Source organism: Bacillus rossius, chromosome 7, assembly GCF_032445375.1.
Source record: "Bacillus rossius redtenbacheri isolate Brsri chromosome 7, Brsri_v3, whole genome shotgun sequence".
Classification (NCBI taxonomy): domain Eukaryota; kingdom Metazoa; phylum Arthropoda; class Insecta; order Phasmatodea; family Bacillidae; genus Bacillus; species Bacillus rossius.
Genome location: NC_086335.1, coordinates 61,370,078 through 61,392,926, shown reverse-complemented (window position 1 = coordinate 61,392,926; position 22,849 = coordinate 61,370,078). Strand labels below are relative to the sequence as shown.

Genomic DNA, 22,849 nt, shown 5'->3' with positions numbered 1-22,849 from the left:
TTCATACAATGAAACCCTGAGAAACTTAATTAAATCATCGGGATTATTAAACATGAACTTCTTTAAGTACACAACCATATTTATAGTTTAGGACATACACCATTGCTCATTACAATGTATGTCATAAGAAACCTCAATAACAGACATCAAAACATAGATAATTACGTAGAAAAAATTGGTATTAGAACAGTAAATAAAGACGAAAAATACTTTGGACAACTCACAGAATTAAATTTTCAGTAGGTACTTTTACAAAAGATTCTATTGTAAACCAGTTGACCAGGAATTGTTTGCAATACTAAAAGAAAGATATAACTTAGTACATCACATCGCTTTGGTTATTTTTGCATATGTCGTGGTATAACTGAATATTTCTTCCAAAAATCATTAATAATTTTATACTTTAATTGAGTGTTCATTCGGCATATTTTTTTAAAACCATGGAAATATAATCGATCGAATATTCAACAATTTGGCTTTCTTTTGTTTTACCGTGCTTAATATGCGCATCTAATACTGGAAAGCACACAACTTTTTGCAAATAACTTTAAAAATTGGAGGGGCATTTCATGTAAATGTACAAATTAACAAATATGTAACTTTACATGAATATTTCTGTTCCATTTACAAACGGCACAACGGCAAACAGAATAACTCAACAATGAAACATAACAGATAAAAATTGAAAAAAAACAACGACTATACAGAGACGCACAGGTGAACCCAGTGATGTGAATAAACAGTGACGACAGCATAGACAAACACCGTAAGCAACAGTTGAGCGAAAAAACAGATATTTTAAAAACCACAACGATGATAGCGCAGACTAACACACAGTATATGATTCCTAAGATAACAGTTGAGACGTTTCGGGAAATAGATCTATTCTCTTCTTAAGGCACAAACAGACTGAGGTTTGTCATGACATACAGTTTAATGAGTAATGACGTAGCTATGTCCGAAACCACATCTTGAATTAATTTACCCATTATTGAAAATGTTGTTTGTCAGTTGAAATTTTATTTAATGAACTACACTGAATTTGTTGAAATTCACATAGATACTAACATTCTTTAAACAAATTTGTGTTTTGTTTGTTTTATAAGCTTACTTAAAAGAGGAACCTGTTTCTGCAACAATAAGTGTCAATAGCGTAGTAAAAAAGAGGGGGGAAGTATGGTTGCCAGATTTATTTACACAAAGTATTTTATTTTACAAAGATTACAGTGGCAGGACTTTCAAAAAGCACTTAAGGGATCGTCAACTAGTCTAAAAATGTATTTTCAAGCTTTATATTTTTAAAAGAGTTTCCAGATGAGGGACTGGCTTCTGCCCTCCCCTTCCACAAATACTGTCTACACCCATGGTAAATGTGTAAACAAAATCACATGTATTACACGCACTCGTACACGATATACTCAGAACACGTGAATTAAAATTTTGATAACTGTAATTTAAAAAAAAATATAGGTGTCGTATTTATAATATTAGATGTCAATAATTTTTAAAGACATGTGATGATAGCCTATATGGAGTCCTCTAGTATGAAACTATGTATTTGTACAGTTATGCAATGATCGTACACTCACGCCTGTAGCATGGGGCATCAATACAAGGCAATCTGAAGATGAGGAAAGATACACTATCGAAGTTTATGGAACTAGTCTTAAGACACTAGATTCATATTCCAGTGAACACAGGTTCAAATCCCGGCTGGCCATTTTCATAACAGAAGACATACAAACAGTGAGAGTGTGTCATTCTTCTATGTCAATCACACGGTCATATAGTAAGGTCTGTCAACTTCCTATCCTTCTCCTCGGCGAGACCCGTTCACTTAGTGGAGCTCGCGTCGAATAGCGAACTAACGGCGCTAGAAACAGTTTAGTTTTTAACTTCGTCAATAAATAGCCTGGGCAACGCCAGGTACTGCAGCTATTACTATTATAAAATTGTAGTTTGTCTGTTTGCTCGAGTTTGATGCAAAGCTACTGTACCGATTTTGATGAAACTTTTTGTGTTTAAAAGTTTATCTGTCTTAAAAACTAGTGTATATTTAATCTCGCTAAGATGTCGGGAGCCGGAGATATTACTATTATAAAATTGTAGTTTGTCTTTTTGCTCGAGTTTGATGCAAAGCTACTGTACCGATTTTGATGAAACTTTTTGTGTTTAAAAGTTTATCTGTCTTAAAAACTAGTGTATATTTAATCTCGCTAAGATTTCGGGAGCCGGAGATATAACAATAAAACCACATATTTTCACAACCAAGTGCAACCGATATAAGGTGAGCTCTCATTTTTACCAACACCCACTTATACCAATACTACTATGTGCCAAATACATAAATTAATTTATTTATTCTATCACAATCAATAATTATTTTACGATTTATGATAACTTTATTTTATTACATTATGTGATAATGAAAGAAAAAAATCACCCTATGATTATTCGCACGGGGACACACACTCGTATAGTAAATAAATTCCGGGCTCGGGAGGGGTTGGGGCCGTAATAACTTGTATTTTAAAATTTAAAACAACAAAGGGTAAAACTGTAACTCAATCAATATCTAAACTGACGATCAATTGACTTGAGGCTATGCAGAAATAACATAAATATTTTTTTATTAAAGTCTCTATAACATCGTTGAAGGTTTGTTTTGGTCCTTCATACAAGGACATTTCAATAGTGTAGTGAAATATTGTAGAAGATAGTAAAGGAAATGAGGGTCAGTTTTGGGAAAACCTTGGAGCTTTATTCACCTGTCAATTCATACCTCGAAAAACAATTGTTTTTTTTTTTCAGACAATACTCTTCAAAGCACACGGCTCTCTCTATGAGGAAACGAAGAGATGAATTTGTTGTGAGTAAGAATGCAGGTGTAAAAAATTCTCAAGAAAATACAAGTGTTTGCAATAAAGGTAACAATAATTTTATTCAAAACTGAAATTAACAAAAACATAACAAAACACGATACTGACTTACTATTATGAACACAAAAATATTATTGCATTTTTTAAAAAAAATTAAAGACTAGTTGCTGTAATGTTTTCATAACTTGTAAAAAAAAAAAAACGAATCATTCTAAAATCGTATTACTAGTTAATTCTTTCACCTGAGTTTACCAACAAAAGTACAATCCCTTCAATTGTTTCATACCTTAAGATAACATATGTCTCTTTCCTTACTCAAAAAATTATGTACGTTTTGACCACTAAAGTTAAATATAATATTCATACAACATAAGTACTTGTATAATAAAAATTTAACTAATCTATGTGAACTTTATGGCAATAAATTCTCACATCGTAAAAACCTATTCAAAATATTTAGAAATATATTTATCAGAATGTGTTTTTATAGTAGGTACTGTTGGAACGACTAGTTGAAAAAGTGTCATTCATAAACATGCATGTTCTTAAGTTCCCCAAATTTTGGGGCTGTGTCCTGGACTCTCTTAGACTAAAGATAAGTAATTTCACAAAACAAAATGTTAATATTGTAAGGTACACATGTGTAATGATAAATTTAATTATTTATTTTATTATTTGCCTAATTTAACAATAATGAAGGGTGTGAATTGTTGATGTATCACCTTAGCGTATTTCTGCTACCCTGATACAAGTATCGCAATAAATAAAAAAAAACTTCAGTCTCTATGTTTAAGTAACAGTCGTCGTCGAGAAATATAAAAAAGTCTATCTACCTTCAAACAATTTGTCTGAATGCAATTATTTGCTTGTCGTTTTTAATACAGACGCAGTTGTAGGTAACTCTTGTTGTAACACAATAAAATTAGTTGTTATTATAAGTAAGTCCGTCAAGTATTTTAGATTTTAGACATAGCAATAATATTTTTTATATTTTTAGAGCGGAAACAGATTGAGTTAAATCAATTTTATATAATTACAATTACTCATATATATGTATATAGAATCAGTTCAAACACATTTTTTTTTAAACCATTGCACCTAGTTATGTGTGACTGAATAAAAATAGTGCAGTTATAGACGTTAATTATTATAAGTGGATCATTTAAAACTTCGTAGCTCTCTTAGAAATGAAACGGCAATCTTTTTTAGCAGAAAATTACCATTAATTTCTTTTATTCCCTTGTTTTTGGTCGAATAGAGGCAAGTTGTAATAATTTCCCGCAGCCTACATTGCGAGTATTTAATAAAATATAGTTTCAGGTAGCCAAAGCGGCCGACATTCACTGTGAAATACTTTACGTTAGTGCTGGTTACAAGTTTGCAAAGTAAAACTATCGTAAAAACTACGCGTTTGAAGAAAACATTGTATAAAGAATTTCAGTACATCATTTCGTCGGCCACGTGCAGTGAAAGTAATAACACTTGTCTCTAATTTCAGTCCAGCGATATTATAGCGTGTTCGTCAAAAAATACTAACCCACAGTTCTTTTGTCGCTATTATTGTCTGTGTCACCGCGGAATTTTTCTCCTTCATAAGTACGAACTCACTTCTAAATATGAGTTCGGGGAGCATGAGTAAATGAGTCAGTTGCGTCACTGCGACCAGGATAACAGCAAGACGTTCAGATGCTTAAGTTGAGGCTATTTCTTTCTTTATTTATGGATTCGCAAAGCTCTGTTGGTGTGGATATTCAGTCTTGTAGCTTCCTGGATGGTCATTCCAGTTCGGGGGTTGTTGGGATGTGTTGTCGGTCGGACGTGCTGTGTGTGTGGACGCGGTATATGTACATGTTAGAACGTCAGTTTGCGGATGTAAGTGGTGTTGCAGCATCTTGGGCAGGCAGCGGCGTGTAGCCTCAGCGACTTTTTTTTTTTTTTTGTCGCGAAAGGGCGCTACATACGCCGTGCGCGCCGGTGTCTCAGCGGGACGAGACACGCGCATCGGACGCCACTCCGAACCTTAAATAAGTTAACAAAAATAAATTAAACTGGCTTGACACCTCGTGGGCTTGCGCGCTTCTTCCAAGGGTTCCTCAGCGACCGGCCGGTCTACCTGAAACAAACAAACAAACGAAAAATAAGATCAAGGAACGGGCCGATCAAATCCTCAGATACCCAAACACCATTCAAATGTTCAGCACTCGAAAAGATTTTGCTTTTCGAGGGAAAAAATAATTCCAAGAAAATTGTTTGAGAACGTAAAATTGTGAAGTTCAAAGAGTAGCACATCTGTAGAGGACAAGGAATACAGGATGTCCATAAAAGAATATCCCAATTTAAATTTTATATCATAATAGATTAATTTAGACAATTTAAAACAAATCAAACATCAAAATTGAAGGTAAGCTAACCAAGTTCTTTTTACAAATATTCAATATGTGCACCTTATAGTTATACGGCACACATCCTACCTAGAGTCCAATTCTTCCCACAATTTTTGTTAACACGTCTGGAGAAATGGAGGCAATATAAATTTTCAATTCCGTGTCTCAACTCTGGAAAATCATTAGGTAGCGGCGGAACGTAGACACGATCTTCTATTATTCGCATGCCATTATGTAAGTTGAACGTGAAGGCCAGAGAAAAAGAGCTCTGACGTCTCGACCATTACGACCAATCCAACGGTCAGGGACTTCAACAATTAAACTTTAAACGAGACGCACGTTGACCTGAAATTACAGATTCACTCTTAGAAAATTGCAAAACACAAAACGTTTTACGCTCAGGAGTAGAAATTCTGCGTAGGTACCGCTGCAAGCGAAGAAAACAAAAGCAGTACTTACGCATGCTCTTATCTAAAACTGTTTGGTAACTATTTAATTATGACCTTTAACCAAAAATCTACAACGCTTACAGTTGATGCTATTAAAATTTATAACTGGAATATTCTTTTGAGGACATACTGTATAGTATTTACTTTACAGAAACTATCAAAGAAATATACGTGTTTGCCACCAGCTAGAATGAAATATCTCAAAATGTTCAGGGAACGTTTCTAAAAATAATGAGTTGTTTCTATCCTAAACAAATAAATCAATAGCGCGGGCCAAGCTTAGAATTTGTGGAAAGCGGATGACCAGAGGGTTTTTGGGTAAGTGGAATACCTCACAGTTAAAAAGGTGGGCCGAAATTTCTAGAAAATAAGTACGTAGCTCCTTAAAACGTCACTTTAAAGAAAATTAAATATAAAAACTACGGATTTTTCTTATTTTTACAGTACTATATATATATATATATATATATATATATATATATATATATATATACATATACTTTCAGTACGGTAGCACTATGAAAAAAAATTGAACCGACTTCAAGGGGCAGGTGTGGTCTGGAGTAAATTATATTTCATTGTTACCTCTCAATTTTTGTATAGTTTACGTGGGCTGTTGGGCTCGGGAGGGGGGGGGGAGTGAACACCCCCGTCAGCACTCTCATAGAACCACCACTGATATGAATACCTATACTCTTTTAAGAATCCAGTTCGATATTCATTTTCAGGACAATTGAGTCAAACCCATTAATAATTAAGAGGGTTTTAGACACAAACATAGAACCACAAAGTAGAGGCGATTTGGCAAGGAATCGTCTCGTGCATGGCCAGACCCTCTACTATTTATCCTTGTTTTACAACAAATCTGCTCTACAAAAAAACGTTTGCTTATTTTCCTTGTTTGATTTGACCACCGAAAAATTTGACAAGCTCTAGAAGACATCGAATCGGTGTAGGTACATAGTTAGTATTCGAATAATTTTCAAGTCAAAAAGCGGAATGTCTCTCACTCTCAAGTGTGTGCATTACTGTAAAGTATTATTATTACACCGTGAGGAAAAAAAACAGCGAAGTTATGCTGAGAATGATTCCTGAAATAAATACAGAGAAACCAAAACATATACTCTTTTCACATGAGTGATTATGACTATTTTTTATGATAAATTCCTTCATCTAAGCTAATGTCAACCGCGATGCGTCTAAGGTTGTCAAGACAACGTGGTCCTAGAATGGTTTGGTGTTGTATTTCACAAGACAGGTATTTACAGAACAATATTTAGGTATTAAACTCCCGGTATGGATATTTGAGAGCATCCAAGGAACTTTGCATTCATTTTTACGCTATAAATAGAGACTGGAAAAATTCGCGAGTTCAATGACCTCCAGGATAGACTCCAATATCCTCTGCCTACTTGGACAAACGGCGCCTGTTCATTGGGTGCTGAATTTTGAGGCGTCTCAAGTGGGTAACTTGTGATTGGATACTTTTTTTTATTGATTGTCTCTAATTGGCCAAGAGTCCTACATATTAACAGTGAACCAATAGCAGAAGCAGCACCACAGTATAAATATTTGAATTTTAGCATATCGCGAAATGAACCCGCGAATTTTCCCGGTCTCTAGCTATAAAATGTTATCGTCCCCCACTAAAACTTGCGCTTCGGAGGCGACACCTCGCTAGAAGCACCAGCGAGCGTCTCGCTTGTCATCCTGACTCATCGGCCCTGACTGCGGCACGATGACTGGACGTCTCGCAACGTTTTCCTCTCCGGGCTCGTCGACAGCCGGTCAAATGGGACAGCTAGCTGTTCCGCTACGAGGGAATCCGTCCTCGCAAGGTCGAAGCGTAACAACGGGACTCGTGTTCTCGTTAGTCCGGCCTACAATCGCAACCGGTTTTACAGATTTATTATTTATTTTTTTGCTTGTTTGTTTCTTCGTTGGATATAACGACGCGTGGCCTTGAACGCGGACTAGGTCGACGGCCGAACCGACCGCATACGCTTTGGAAACAAGCGCCGACGCGTCGGCTGCAGTAGGTCAGCCCGCCCGGAGAGCTGACCCAGGACCCGGGTCACGCCTGAGGTGCACACCAGCTCGTTACGCGGCCTCAACCGTTCCGAATCTCACCAAAGCTCGCCGCTCGCTCGTGCAACTCCGGTAGCACCTGTTAGGCCCGTCGTAAATAGGGCGCTTGCGTCCCTGGTCACTAAATCCAGTACTGGACAATTAGCAAAGCGGACCACGAGTCCAAGTGCCCAACCCCCGCATGGTAGACTCTTGTCTACTCTGTCCAACACTTCATCCAGAACATCCTCTGTCTCCTGTAAATTCCTACACGTAATGCATGCCAATTTGCATCCCGCATGAATGTGCCCAGGGTTTTCCCTGTGGCCATGCAGGTTTTACCTGGGCCCAACCTATCTCTAGTTATAGTCTAGATTTAAGAGTGAGGGGAGTTAGTCATGGCGCCAATCGCTGCCATGGCTGGCCAATCCTCTCCTAGCACATGATGCATGCGACCCTCTCCCTGCATGGCTAATCCCAGCATGACTAGGCGTATAGGCTTCGGCCTGAGACGCACCTAGGTCCCTCCCTAACCCGGACCCCTCCAAAATACACTTAGTTTTAGTTAGGTTAGGAAAAAATAAATGAATCGTCGTAAATACAGCAAGCTCCCAACCCCCATCGCATGGTAGACTATTCTCTACTCTTTCCAACTCTTCATCCATGCCATCCTCTGTCTGTGACCAGGTCTGTGTGCAGGTTTCAACTGGGCCCTACTTGGTATATTTTTTTATAGGAAAGTTATTCATGGTGCCAATCTCTGCCTTGACTGGCCAATCCTCGCACAAAGCACACGGTGCATGCAACCCTCTACCTGCACGGCCAATCCCAGCATGACCAGGCATGTAGGCTTCGGCCTGAGACGCACCTAGGTCCCTCCCTAACTCTGACCACTTCTACGAAAACAACACGTAGTAGGTTACGAAAAAAAACAACTTTAAAATGACACGGAAACGGAGATGGACCCGTACGGATTAGATCGGCGATACTGAGCTGATCTGTTTACGATTGTTTGCTCCGTGCGACCAATAGAAGCCGAGTACTTAGCTGTGGAAGGAGCCGTGTTTGTTTATGTTTTGAATACGTTGAAAGTTTTTTTTTTCAAGTTCAAGCATATCTAGCATTACATTATAACGTTGTAGTTTATTTTTCTTATTCGTGTAAATTATGCGCGTGCTATGGTTTCGAAGCAAAATATTTTTTGACGTGACAACGTCTAATAAATCGATGAACGCCGGCTGCAAGCACGAAGAAAGTGTCCCGTTACGCTGTGTACCGTTACGCTCATTTTACGCTTGCGCCGCATGTATCTCTCTTCCACTCGATTGGAACATCCATCGATTTGACTTTTTCGAGGCACATTAAACTTGAAACACTCCCATTCATCTCCTACTTTTCCTATCATCGTCCTATCCTTAACAGAATAACACAGATTGGAAGAAGTTAAATAGCAACATGTATAAAAGTTATAGTTAAAATATTCTCTTCGTTAAAGGTATAAACATATTTGAATTAATGAGTGCAAATAAAAGTAAATTTATCAATTAAATTGTCGATTTCATTTCACACCTTCTTTGTATCCATACAAAATAGTGATAATTCAATAAAAATTATTCATAAAAGTATGCAATCATTTCATCGATGTTTTGTTATGACGTTGTCACGTTAAACTATCGTCCGTAAACCGACTTTACAGACAACCAATTTTTTATAATTAAATCTTTATTTCGTAACCTTGAAACTAAATATCACTGGTTGCCATGTGTTACGTTTCCTTCCATTGTGGAAGCAGCAGACGCGATAGTGAAATGTTTTCCGGGGATCCGTCTCCGTTTGCGTGCCATTGTAGAACGGTCCTAAGGCTGGGGTTCTAAACCGCAGAAGGAACGCATCTACGCCACAACGCAATACACAGCCAACGCAAGGAAATCTCTGACGTTTGTAAAGCAAGCAAGTTGCAAGACGTCAATAACCTTATAATTTAATATTGTAAAACTGTACAAAACCAAATTTATTCCCCGGGTTTCTTTTGATATATTTTAATTTTATCACGAAAACAAAAGAAGTTGTCAGTAGTCTGGTTTAAAAGTGTACTTATTTTTGCAGTTGTTTGAAAGTTTAACAAGTGTATACATAATGTCTGCGCCTTTATAAAGTTTCAGAACACTTCACTTCAAATTTTACAATCGAAAACGCAAGCCAAAACGCAAGAAAGTTGGAAGTTGAACAATACCGCGTTATTGCGCCTTGCGAAGTTTATAAACCGGGTCTAATTCCTTGCTGACGTGTAGCTTAAGTCTTTGTTTAACTAATAATCAGTTCACGGTGGCTTGTTTAACGAATCTTTCTAGCGAGTTTCTTTCAAGCATGTAGGTACGGTTTGTTCTGCTAACTGTTTTCTTACCAGAATGTCTTCAACTGTAGAACAGACTAACACTTCTACGATGCACTCAGCTCTTTATTAGCTGGTGTTGTGTGAGTGCTGACATTAGTGTTTTCGAAAATGACCAAAGCTACGATAAGGAATTTGTTTTTCTACATTTGTAGGCCTGTTGTGGATTGTAGTTAACACTACTCGTAAAGATATCAGCATCAATAAAGAAAACTGTATCTAATCGTTAGTGAAATCTGAATATTTTTTTTAATGTAAATACAAAAAACTATACAAGTCATTGGGCATATATACCTCATTTGCTTACTATTCGCCTAATAAATTTTAAAATCAACATTGCAGACAGTGCCTCCGACTTTTGAGTTTGTTTAGAGTCTTTATTTTTAATTTATAAATATATTGTATTAATTTACTGGTCCACGAAAAAGCAAACACTTGACAACTGGAATTTGGGCGTCTGGATTTTATGACATCAATGTACAAACTATGTAGGCCCTACGTGTTTTTTTAACAGTAGGCCTACTGTTGGCAAACGTGTTGTAATAAGTTAAGAAGTGAGTGTTAGTAATTTCTACCGTGTTATTAATATAATTTAAAATAAGGAAATACCCCCCTTCCCTTTTTTTCCTCTTCACACTACATGCAACATTAACATCCGAATAGCAAACCTTCTTATTTGTTATAATGAAGTTTAACGCCAAGTCCTTGTTTGTATTTTGTTAACATCTTTGTTTAACATTACTTACTATATATGATGACATCTTTTTACGTTTTTTTTTCCTTGCGAGTTCTTTCGAGCTATTTCTGGGATATTAGCCTTTATACATCTCTGATTTGTGTTGTATTTCCACTTCAGAACAGTCATCCAACAGACAGACGACTTACAGCTCTGTCGTTGAGCGTCTTCACACTCTCCAATCCCTGTCTAGAGCTCTCCGAGTCGCCGGGACTTTTAACCCTGGTGTGTTGGTTCATTTCCAGTTCGTTAGCAGAGGGATTTTTTTTCCCCCCAAGTCCGTGGGTTTGAAAAGTGGCTCCGCAGTGGGTCAACGGGACGGCGTCACACGGCGGACCTCGGAAACTGCTCACCCCCCCCCCCCCCCCCTCCTTCCCCCCGGATCGCTCCGTGGGTCAGCGGCAAGACGGCGCCGGAGCGGAGGTCAAGTTCTGGGTCGTCGACGCCCCCTCCACATCCGCGACGCCTACCTCGCCTCCCCCCCCCCCTCCTGCTCCTCGTTTGCAATCCTTTAAGGGGCCCGCCTACCCGGATACACACACGGTGCGCGGAGCTTCAGGAAAAACAACGCGATTTCAAAACTACTCATGATATCCGAGTGGGGTCTGCTTACGAAAAGCATTTAAGGGTTCGCTGAGGCCCGGAAAGTACTTTTGATATTGGATTAAGTTTTTAAACTGTATTTCTAGAAGAGTTAAAAAGGCTTAGACGCATGTTTTCAGAGTAATTTTTAGGCGTAAAACAACCGGTACAGATTCTTGAAAGCACTTAAGAGACTTGCATTACACCTTCATCTTCATTTCTCAGCCATATAATGTTACGGTCACCGCTCAAATTTCATTGTTATCCTGTGACGACGAGAAGACTGCGCGCCAGTTCAGAGCCTTGCGCTTAGAGGCTATACCGCGCTGGAAGCACCAGCGAGCGTCGCGCTTATCATCCCGCCTCGCTAACACACATACACCCCTTAGCGAGGCGGGGCCCTTAACGGCTTCACTCGTCTACAACCGGGCGGACATTACCACGGTCGCATCCGGCTACACGACTCTCCATTCGACCCGTCTATCGCGCCGTCACGCCTCGTCTCCCGCGTGACGTCACAGGGAAGTAACTAGGGGGGGGGCTCATTGCCGCCAACTTGGCAGAGCAATTTCTTTTTATTTACTTGAATATCGTAGTGCTAGAACACAAAAAAAAAATCATAAAGTTGGAGAACATATATGAAAGATACATGCAAATGTTTAAAAACTGGTATTTTTCGCGTACTATCGAACTTGTGCAATGGGGATTTTTGATCTAATACAATTTTCTTTGGACATGTACGCCATTGCAGTTTTGCACTGTATTTCGTGGAAAAAAATTGTTTTGAAAAGCAAAATAATAAATAAAAAATAAAAACATAAAGCAAATCTAAATTATCTGCTGTCGAACAGAACATTATGTTAGACATCTGCTGATTTAGGTTTTGGTTCTCTGTTGGTTTTAATTTTTTTATTCTAAATTTTCGAATTTTTTTTTCAATGACAAACAATGGGAAACTGCAATGGCGTATGTCCAAAATATTAGTATTAAATACAGCCTATGTATTGTGATAGTGTATCATTTTCAAATGCTACTTAAAAACAAAAAAAGCATGCTAATTTTTTTTTTTCTGTTTGATGTTTAACGATGTGGTTATCTCCTGCCTAACGACACCGTTTAGAATGAGCACCAGCTAGTTGTTGATAGTTCATGCCTTAAATATATTCATATTTGTCCTGAAACGAGCGCCATTACAGCTCCGCTCCATCACACACCGTCGCCTTGTCTCGTCTGGGGACGACGGCGGGAAACGCTAACAGCTTCCATTAGCGGTCGCGGTTACAAACCGGCTCGCAGAGGTGTTCCGTCGCCCGAGAGAGCCACCACTGTTTTAACGACCCGTGGGAGAACGAGACCTCATTACAATAGCGCGCCAGCAACGTCCTAAAGGGACCCCGCCTCGTCAGGTGTGTATGTGTGTTAGTGAGGCGGGATGATAAGCGCGACGCTCGCTGGTGCTTCCAGCGCGGTATCGCCTCTAATCGCAAGGCTCTGAATCGACTCGTAGCCTTCTCGTCGTGCACAGGATAACTTTGGAATTTTAGCGGCGACCACAACATTATATGGCCGATAAATGAAGATAAAGGTGTAATGCAAGTCCCTTAAGTGCTTTTAATGATCTGTACCGGTTGTTTTACGCCTACAAATTGCTCTGAAAACATGCGTTTTAGCCATTTTAACTCTTCTAGAAATACAGTTCAAAAACATGATCCGAAATGAAAAGTACTTTTCGGGCCTCAGCAAACTCTTAAATGCTTTTCGTAGACATACCCCACTCGGATATCTTGAGTAGTTTTGAAATCACGTTGTTTTTCCTGAAGCTCTGCGCACCGTCTGTGTGCCCAGGTAGGCGGAGTATCGACGCGTGCCACTTGGCCGAGATCCCGAGGCACGAGAGTAAAGGTTCTACGTGTTTAATACGTTACACCTGTAGAGTAACCGTATTCCTGGTGCACGAGAGGATTACGGCCAGTCCCTTGCTTTTACGCAACGGATTTCGGTGTCCTATCCGTTGCCGTTCTGTGGCCCGGATTCCGCGCATGCGCAGAGCTAGCGTTTTCGTTTGTTTCGTCCGGATGGCGAAACCCGCGTCTGGCGCCGTTAACTCGTGTGTTGTCATTTCTGTTATCATCGGGGGGGGGGGGGGGGGGGGACGTTCCAAGCGCGTTTGGCGTGCCAAATGAGACTTTATGGTAGCGAAACTATCCTGGAATACGTTTTGTACACTAATTGGTCATAACAAGATAAGAATTTTTGTATGTTCTATACTGCCCATATTTTTGACATACATCCATGGAATGATCAGAAAACTTTAAAATGCACGAAAAGTTTTCTATACAACATGGTTTTGACGTTTACGTTTTATCAACCCCCGTCACACAAGTCACAAATTTGCAAGCAGTCCCCCGGTGAACTACGCTCATGATTTCTGGTAAAATATCTTCGTTGGTAAGTCCCGTTAAGTTTACTGCAGTTCGTATGAACTGAAGGTGGATGTGTGAACTGAAGGTAGACGTGTGAACTGAAGGTAGACGTGTGAACTGAAGGTAGATGTGTGAACTTAAGATAGACGTGTGAACTGTAGGTAGACGTGTGAACTGAAGGTAGACGTGTGAACTGAAGGTAGACGTGTGAGAGCCTACCTCTTGACGGGCTTCTGGCCGCTGTAGGCGAGCGTGTGCGCCACGGGCGACGAGTGCGACCCGTACTCGCCGTGCCCGCTGTAGCTGGAGTCGTAGCCGCCGCTGAAGCCGCCGCCTCCTCCGCCGCCGCCGCCACCGCCGTAGCTGCTGAAGCCGCCGCTGCTGTAGGCGACTCCCCCGCCGCCGCCGCCGCCGCCGCCGTAGCCGCCGCCGTGCGCCTGGTACGTCTCCACCTCGTAGTGCGGCTGCCAGCCGTGGTGCTGCTGCTGCTGGGACAGCAGCTTGCGGATGCCGATGTAGGCGGAGATGGCGATGGAGATGAGCGAAGCGAGGATGGCCTTCTTCGCGATGAGCGCGATCGCGAGGTAGGACAGGCCGAGCAAGGTGGCCATCTTCAGCTTCACGGCCAGCAGGATGGGCAGGATCTTCTTCAGAAGCTTCTTCTTCTTGCCGCGGCCTGCAACACACACACATGGCGACGCGTTCCTTTCAACGGTCCTTTCAAGCGGGCAAGACCGATTTAAAACGTTTTTTTTTTTTACATACCCCATTTCAGGTCACACTGCATATAATCAATAGCAAACTGGGTGACCGAGGGGTCCCAGGGATGTGAGAGGTATGGTTCCGTGTCGGTGCTACTCAGATCCCACAGAGGGGGCTACTAGCTCTGCAGGTGGTCTGGGGGTCCACGGCGGAGCTGGGGGCGGGTCGGTGGGGCCGAAGTTGGTATGGGTCTCCTCAACCTCTCGACCTAGCCGTGCGCTCTCCAGTAACATGCCGCGATTGGAAATGGCGAATCTATTTCCCTGTTCTCGGAACCCATGTTAGGTACTGGCAACAGTGTCTGGCATGTAAAAGACCCATCTTTCTCCTAACCAGCATTATGCCCTAACGGGATTACTTGCCTGGGGGAGTATTGATGAATATACGTGGTGTGAACCTAAAGTACATGTATATAATTAATAAAATTCTTAACATTGACTGACAAGACAACGCACATCTCCAAACGGTGGGTCTATAAGCATGAAATTTTGCACAGGAGTTCCTTGAGTACTGTCGTTGAACACTAAGAAAAGATTGTTCTAGACTGAATGAAGAAATTTTTTTTCTTTTTAATGTTACGATTTTGAAATTACGTATGTAATTATATTCTTCAAAAGAAATAAATTAACATGTGGTTCATTATTTTTTGAAATGGGGTTTGGGGACGTTTAAGATCATAATTCTCCGCTCATGGTCGAAAATCCCATGGCAATAATGTTTAATTGTTGATGCTTCCTTCGTCTCCGTTAAAATTTTGCAGGGACGTTAAAGATGAAAGTTTTCCCGTGAATGTCCTACAGAACAAACTCTGTAGAAATGTTCCTTATATTAGATAGACCTCACATGAGAACAAGGTTTTCCTAAAATCAGCTCCCAAGGGTGGTTTAGCCCGGGAAACGCCGGGTACAAAATCTAGTGTCATAAGAAACCTCAATGAAGGAAAAGAAAACAATTACCAGTCTTTTTGTACCTTGGACGGGAACATATCTCAGTTATATAAACGTCGCAACTGTTTTGTCTTAGTAAGCTTATGTGTTCGTCTGCGATGTGATATTTTTTTCTAACTCATTTCAGTGAATTCTCTGTGCTTTCTATGATTTCAACTTTTGACATCGGCTGATTTTAAGCTTGTTTTCTGTGTATTTATATTTAACTTTTTTTTGGGTTCGATTATTGTGGTTTCCTACGATGTACAGTATAACCAGCAATGGCGTATGTCCAAAAAAAATAAAAAAAAAATTTTTCAACCAACGTCAATGCAACAAGCGAATTCTCGCTGAATGATTTAAGGCCCAAGGACTCGTAGGCATCGAGGTCATTACGGACAGTGTGGCGCGAAATTAAGAGAATGGACTCGTATTTCATAAGACCCGTGTTCGAATCCCCATTCGTCATCCTGATTTAGGTTTTTCATATTTTCCAAAAATCACGCCGGAATGGTTTCCTTGCCATAGGTCACAGCCAGAGATGTTAGTTTTTTCAGAAAAAATATTTCGATAATTTACCGAAAACATATGTCCATACAAGAAGGTCTCAGTCAAACATTTTAATGGTATCCGTTGTAGAGTGTTGGTTCAAGGTCACAATTAAAGTTTAACTCAAACGGTTTTAGATAAGCGCATGCACGAGTACTGTTTTGTTGTTTTTTCGCTTGGAGCGCCACCTACTCAAAATGGCTACTCCTGAGAGAAAAATCATTTTGTGTTCTGCAATCTGCTGAAAGTAATCTGTAATTTCAGTTCAACGCGCGTTTCATTTAGAGTTTAACAGTCGAAGAACCTGATCTTTGTATTGATCGTAATGGTCGAGACGACAGAGCTCTTTTTCGCTGGCCTCCACGTTCACCTGACATAACGCCATGCAATTTTTTTTCCTTTGGAGCTATATAAAAGTTCGTGTCTACATTCCGCCACTACCTAATGATTTGCCAGAGTTGAGACACAGAATTGAAGAGGCTATTGCTTCCATTACTCCGGACGTGTTAACCGAAGTGTGGGATGAATTGGACTTTAGGCTGGATGTGTGCAGTATATCTAAAGGTGCACATATTAATAATCTGTAAGAAAAACTGTAAGAAAAACATTAAGTATACCATGTTTATTTGTTCTTTCTCTAACACAGTCTTTTTGTATTGCTGCTAATGGCAAGGTACTATAAAATTTTTGGTTGAATACAAATTTATATTACAAAATGTGTAACATGTAACGTCCATTTCATAGAAAATATTAATTCCAAATTTTTATATAGAATGTTTGACGTTAATGGGTTGTTAGAAAAAAATAATTCGTAAGGTATATTTGTATTATTTTTGGTATGCTAATTTTATTGTGAATATTTGTACTGACTATTTAGTTAATAATATTGGCATTTATTTACTATCAAGCGCATGAATGTAAAAATAAACCTATATTTTTTTCTCAAAATTGAGACGGCAACATGTTTAGGTTTGATAGAAAGTGACAACGTAAAGTTAATTTACAAAAATCATTATTATCTACCATAACGTTATATCCATGATTGTATGAAGATGGAACTCATTAACTAAACATATCATTAGACAGATTAATAACAAAATCGTCGACAATTATAATGTGAGGATTTGATTAAAGATTTAATATATGACTATCCAGGAATAAAATTGCTGATCGTTATTATTTGAAAAATAAGTCGAAGGACCACATAATTAATAAGTAAGTTAGTTTCAGTACATCAAATTTAACAAGCCTATTGTTAGCATGTCTCCTTTTAAATTAATTTTTTTAAATTTATTAATTGTCTTTATTGCTGGCGAAATTAAGGTGGTACACGTTATCGTTTACTTAATTATGTAGTTTATAGATCATGCGCCCTAATTAAAGCGATACACGGCATCAGTTAATGGTTTAATTGAGTAGATCTTTCACCAACTGACGGATAAATCAAGCTCAACACTGCATGAGAAAGAAAACTCGATGTAAACAATTTCAGAAGAATGAAAACCACGCTTGAACTCAGGAAGGAGCTGCAGATTAATATTGTGATTTAACATAAAATTATATTTAAAAAAAATGAAATAACACGCTTTAATTGTGTTATGAACTAAAAAGAAAAAAAAACTAAGCTTCAAAAAAGAATGAAGTAAGTAATAAACAAAACAATTGATTTTAACGAAAAAAAGGCGTTAAGTGTTCTTTTTTTTCATTTACATCATTACCCTCTCACAACGAATGACTTAAGTGGTAGAAAATTTAAGACAACTCATATCAAGCACCCAACGCTTTTTAGTTCATAACACAATTATAGCATGTTTTCTAAGTTTTTAAAATATAATTTTATATTTACTTTTTTGACCAATTTTAATATATTGTTTATAAATTCCTCGACATGTAATGTGAAATTCTTTATCAAAGTCCCGAAAGTTTTGGAGGCAATTGAGGGCCCCCCCCCCCCCCTTCCCATGGAGGTCCGATGGTGGTCGAAAGCCCTGGAAGCACGTCAAAATTAACGTACTTTAATTGTCCTGACTTTCAAAAAATCGGGGACAAATGACATCTTCCTGAGGGGGGAGGAGGTGGCTACGGCTCGGAAACACTCCAACTCTAAAGAAATTCAATTTCTTCAATTTTCGAAATTTTTTGTTTTGATTCCCCCCAACCCCCCCCCCCCTCCCCCCCTTGAGGGGGCAGTCGATTTCGGGCAAATTTCCACCATTCCCCGGACTCATGGATATACAAAAAGCATGGTTATTGCCCATAGCATGAAAGTATTGGTTTTTGCCCCTATTTCCCCCCCCCCCTTTTCGTCTTCATATCATAGTCATGAGATTATGGTTTTGTCATCGGGATCACATAAACTTGCAAAGTTTCAAATCGATACGACAATTATAAATCGTCTTGCAAGATTTGCTTACATATTTACAAGTGAAGCTAATAAAAGCGTGTTAAAAAGAAAAAAACTAACACGGATTGCTGTAGAACCAGAAAAGCTTATCATGCACCAATAATTACTTCTTTTTTTTTAAGACTTGCGGTGTCACACGCCATGTTGATTTGATCGTTTATCACATGATTAATGTATCAAGGTTTTTTTTCTGAGATTTTAATTTGATATCTCCCTGGCATTCTTTATTATACCACAAACATTTTCAACAGTTATACACTGGGTGAATATCTCTTGACAATATTTGGGGAAGCCTACGATGTACATTCTCTATTGCACAGACCCGAATACTCACGTTGGCAAGCCTTCTTTCAACAGACGAGAGAGCCAAACCTCCGATCGTGCATCTTCGGGGGTTTATTTTTTTTGTTCATTGTAAATGAATAAATATACAACTCATGATAACTAATGGTCAATTAGGTTAGATTAGCTACATTATAAATACTTTAAAACATTGTGGACGGTTGATTTGGTTAGGATAGCTACATTAAACATACTGTGAAATCATGTAAACAAAAAAAAGCTAGCATGAACTTCGGGGAACTTCGTGTTTGGCTCTCTCTCGTCTGTGTAAAGAAGGCTTGCCAACGTGAGTATTCGGGTCTGTGCAATGCAGAAAGTACATTGTAGGCTTCCCATATATGTGGCAATAAAACAAATGCAAGGGAGGTATAGAGTAAATAAAATAATTGAATGACGTGTGGTCTACGGGAATGTCGGGCTGTGGAGGTCTGAATGTTCCCGTCAGAAGAGATTCACGTGTCGTCTCGAGCAGACAACGACCAGACCTCGGCTCGAAAAAAAAAAAGAGTCACTGAGTTCCGAAAAGCACAAACCCACCCTGTCGATAGTGCGCCAGGGACTGAGAACGTCCATGCTGTCATCCTCTCAATCAAAGGTTTCAAATGTGCTGGGCTCTGAAAATTATCTTGTTCGTAAGTTCTGCACCAGCTCTAAGCACTACTTCTGTTCGAATCCAGAATGTACAACGTACATTTCAACATATCTTAAGTCTAACTGAGCCCAAGTACTACCTGCTGCTCCTGATTATAGAACGTTGTTTTTTTGTTTTGTTTTTTTTTGTGGAGCCGGGATCTGAGTATAAATACTTCAGAATTTAAAAAAATATATTTTTTTTTTCCACGGGAAATGGTGAAAACAAGAATGTTCCATCCCCATTGCTAGAATACTAAACTCTTCCAATGAGTATCCGTGGCGAGAGCGTACTTGAGTTTCTTGCCATTACTTTTTGCAAGGGGGAAACAAAAATAATCATAACCCACTCTCACTTTTCATTTAATTAAATGTCACAATATTTTAGTAGGCTTTGTTTATATCGCGCCAAAGACAAACTGAAAGAAAAGAGTTCGCACATGAGCGAAATGATTTTCTTTACAATGTGCGAACTTTTTTTTTCTTTCAGTTTGTCTTTGGCGCGATATAAACGAAGCCTACTAAATATTGTGAAATTATATAAATTGACAAAAAATCTTATTTTGCAAATTGAATAATGGGATGATCTTATCAAATTAGTGTATTGTCATCGGTCCTCGATAAATCTACAAAGTTTGAATGAAATCCGGCCGTTTAAAGTGGGTGAAAATTGCACCCAAAGGAGTCGGTTACAAACAAACAGGTGAAGCTAATATGATGCGTGTAAAAAAACAGCCTTCGGCTCGAAGTTGGTCGGTCGGCTAGAGGCTCCTCACCTTCGACGTCGTCGTCGTCGGAGAAGATCTCTGCCAGCTTGTCGCGCACGGCGGCGGGCACGCTGTCCGCCAGGCCGCGCGCCGTCTCCGCCATCTTGTTGGCGACGGGCGACAGGTCCCACTTGAGGCTGCGCTCCTGGAAGAACGTGGACGTCCTGCCCAGCGCGAAGTACTCGAGCGCAGACTCGCGGCCCTCCACGTCCTGCGACTCCACCACGGTCTTCTCCCCGCCGTCGTCGTCGTCGACCCCTGACCGGGCGCCGGCGGGGGTGGTGTCCGCCCCGGAGGAGCGCGCCTCCCGCACCAGGGACAGCCCGCCGAACAGCTCGATGCGCTCCTGGTCGAAGAAGGACTTCATCTGCCGGAACACGTACATCTGCACGCAGGAGATGGAGTCCTTCCGCAGGCAGCCGTCGACGGAGGACGCGTCCTCCTCGTCGGCCCAAGCCGGCGGGCTCAGCAGCAGCGCCGCCAACAACAGCGGCGCCATCTTGGCCGCGATCATGGCACACTCGGGAGGAACTGCGTTACGCGGGCGGGACCACGTCGTGTTGTGGGGTGGAAACCTCGGCGGGGCGACTTTTTAAAGACTAGCCGCCGCTTCTGGGTCCTGGCGAACCGACCCGACCACTATTTATCGGGCGCGAGGGGGAACGCCCCCTCGGAGAGCCCGGGGACCCCCCCCCCCCTCCCCCACCCCCCCGTTCCCGCCGCGACGGCGGGAGGGGAGTCGAGGCATAAGGGGATGTGCGTCAGACGTCGCGGTCGGCGTCGAAACCCGTCGGTAACGCCTTCGGTGTGGGCACCACGGCGTGGGGAGGGAGGGGAACAAGAACTGGGCCAGATAACCAGTTTTTTTAGGTCGGCGATCGCAGAAACGCAGTCCTCCGGATGGCCGCGTCGTGCGGGCCTTAGGGAGATGAGGACAGGGAAGGGGTGTGGTGCGGTGGGGGAGGGGGGACTCGACAAGTGGCAGTGCCTCGCCACATTCCTGTCCGGGGAAAACTGTCTTCCCTCGCGGTCCCCCGCCCCACCCTCCCAGACAGGCCGTCGAGGCTCTCTGACGCACCCAGCAAGTATTTCACCTTTGCAAGCTAAATAAAATACGCTTTTTTTAATTAGGGTAGAAGTTTATCCTGCAATTAGGAATTTTTTCATGTGTAACATCTTATCTGTCAGTCTACGGCATTTGGTGGGAGTAATTTAAAAAAAAAACGATATATGCTTACGTCAAAGATCGAAGATGTGTAACAACTAAAATGCTGTCACCTGTGGTGAATGGCGTAAGCCAGAGTTCACAAAGGCAAAAGGAAACTTTATGGTATTAACTGTGTAATGAATTTTAACAAGATGGACAGTATTTATAAGAATTATTTTCCAAAATCAGGTCCGAAGCTATGGGTTTAGTATTTTGTGATTCGAATCAAGGAATGCAGTCGAAAAAACAATTTGAAGATATTCATCACGCTCGGCATTATTTCAAGGAATTCTACGTTAAATTACGTGTCCAATTTTCGTGCTATGAACGTGTTTGCATCTTGAGAACACGTGAATTGTCTCGTTACCGAGGTTATACGTCTGCACATAACTGGGGAGTACTGAAGGACTCGCACACGTTTTATTGACGTGACGTCTAATAAATCGATGAACGCCGGCTGCACCCACGAAAAAGGATGACTCATTGTCCCGTTACGCACATTTTCCCGTTACGATCGTTGTACGCTTGCGCCGCATCTATCTCTCTTACACTCGATTGGAACAACCATCGATTTGAATTTTCCGAGGCACATTAAACTTGAAACACTCCCATTCGTTTCCTACTTTTCCTATCATCGTCCTATCCTTAACAGAATAACACCGATTCGAAGAAGTTAAATAGCAAACATGTATAACAGTTATAGTTAAAATAATCTCTTCGTTAAAGTAATAAACATATTTGAATTAATGAGTGCAAATAAAAGTAAATTTTATCAATTAAATTGTAGATTTCATTTCAATCCTTCTTTGTATCCATACAAATTAGTGATAATTCAATAAAAAATATTCAATTTTATTCATAAAAGTATGCAATCATTTCATCAATGTTTTGTTATGACGTCACGTTAAACTATCGTCCGTAAACCGACTTTACAGACAACCAATTTTATTTATTTGCCTCTTTAACTGCTACAATAGTCAGATAACATGTTTTCAGTTATACTTCAATAAGAGAAAAGGGTATGTTTATTATAAATCTTTAATATATACTACCTTGATAAGAATTTACTTTATGATTGATTATAAAAGTTATTGAAATATTATAAGCCCTATCATTGGCAATTTATACGTTTATTGATTCGCAAATATATTTCGTTAGACTAAAAGGACAATTTACTGTGTTAAATTACACCGAAGTATGCGTAAATAAACTGTTATCTTACTCGATACTATCAACAAATTTTTACTGAAAATATGTATTTTAGTATTTAATATAATTTTATGACTTTTATTTTGTCTCACTCTAATTGGTATTTGTAGTTAAATACATTCAAACAAACCCCCGCTGCAA

At 40.1% G+C, this 22,849-nt stretch overlaps 1 protein-coding gene across 1 annotated transcript; it reads right to left on the bottom strand.

The window, feature by feature from the left end:
• Positions 1 to 2,915: 2,915 nt before the first annotated feature.
• Positions 2,916 to 20,854, bottom strand: LOC134534462 (keratin, type II cytoskeletal 1). The gene is made up of 3 exons (XM_063372936.1): positions 20,302 to 20,854; positions 14,132 to 14,588; positions 2,916 to 4,992 (listed from the first exon to the last, which is right to left on the bottom strand). Exons 1-3 carry the CDS (start codon positions 20,804 to 20,806, stop codon positions 4,989 to 4,991), a joined length of 966 nt encoding a protein of 321 aa, XP_063229006.1. The 5' UTR covers positions 20,807 to 20,854; the 3' UTR covers positions 2,916 to 4,988.
• Between the last annotated feature and the right edge of the window lie 1,995 nt (positions 20,855 to 22,849).

Bases quoted from the DNA above. Each gene is read 5' to 3' on its own strand.
- LOC134534462 (XM_063372936.1), bottom strand. From the start codon at position 20,806: ATGATCGCGGCCAAGATGGCGCCGCTGTTGTTGGCGGCGCTGCTGCTG. The intron at 14,589-20,301 runs GTGAGGAGCCTC...TGTGTGTTGCAG, and splicing joins CGACGACGACGACGTCGAAG to GCCGCGGCAAGAAGAAGAAG.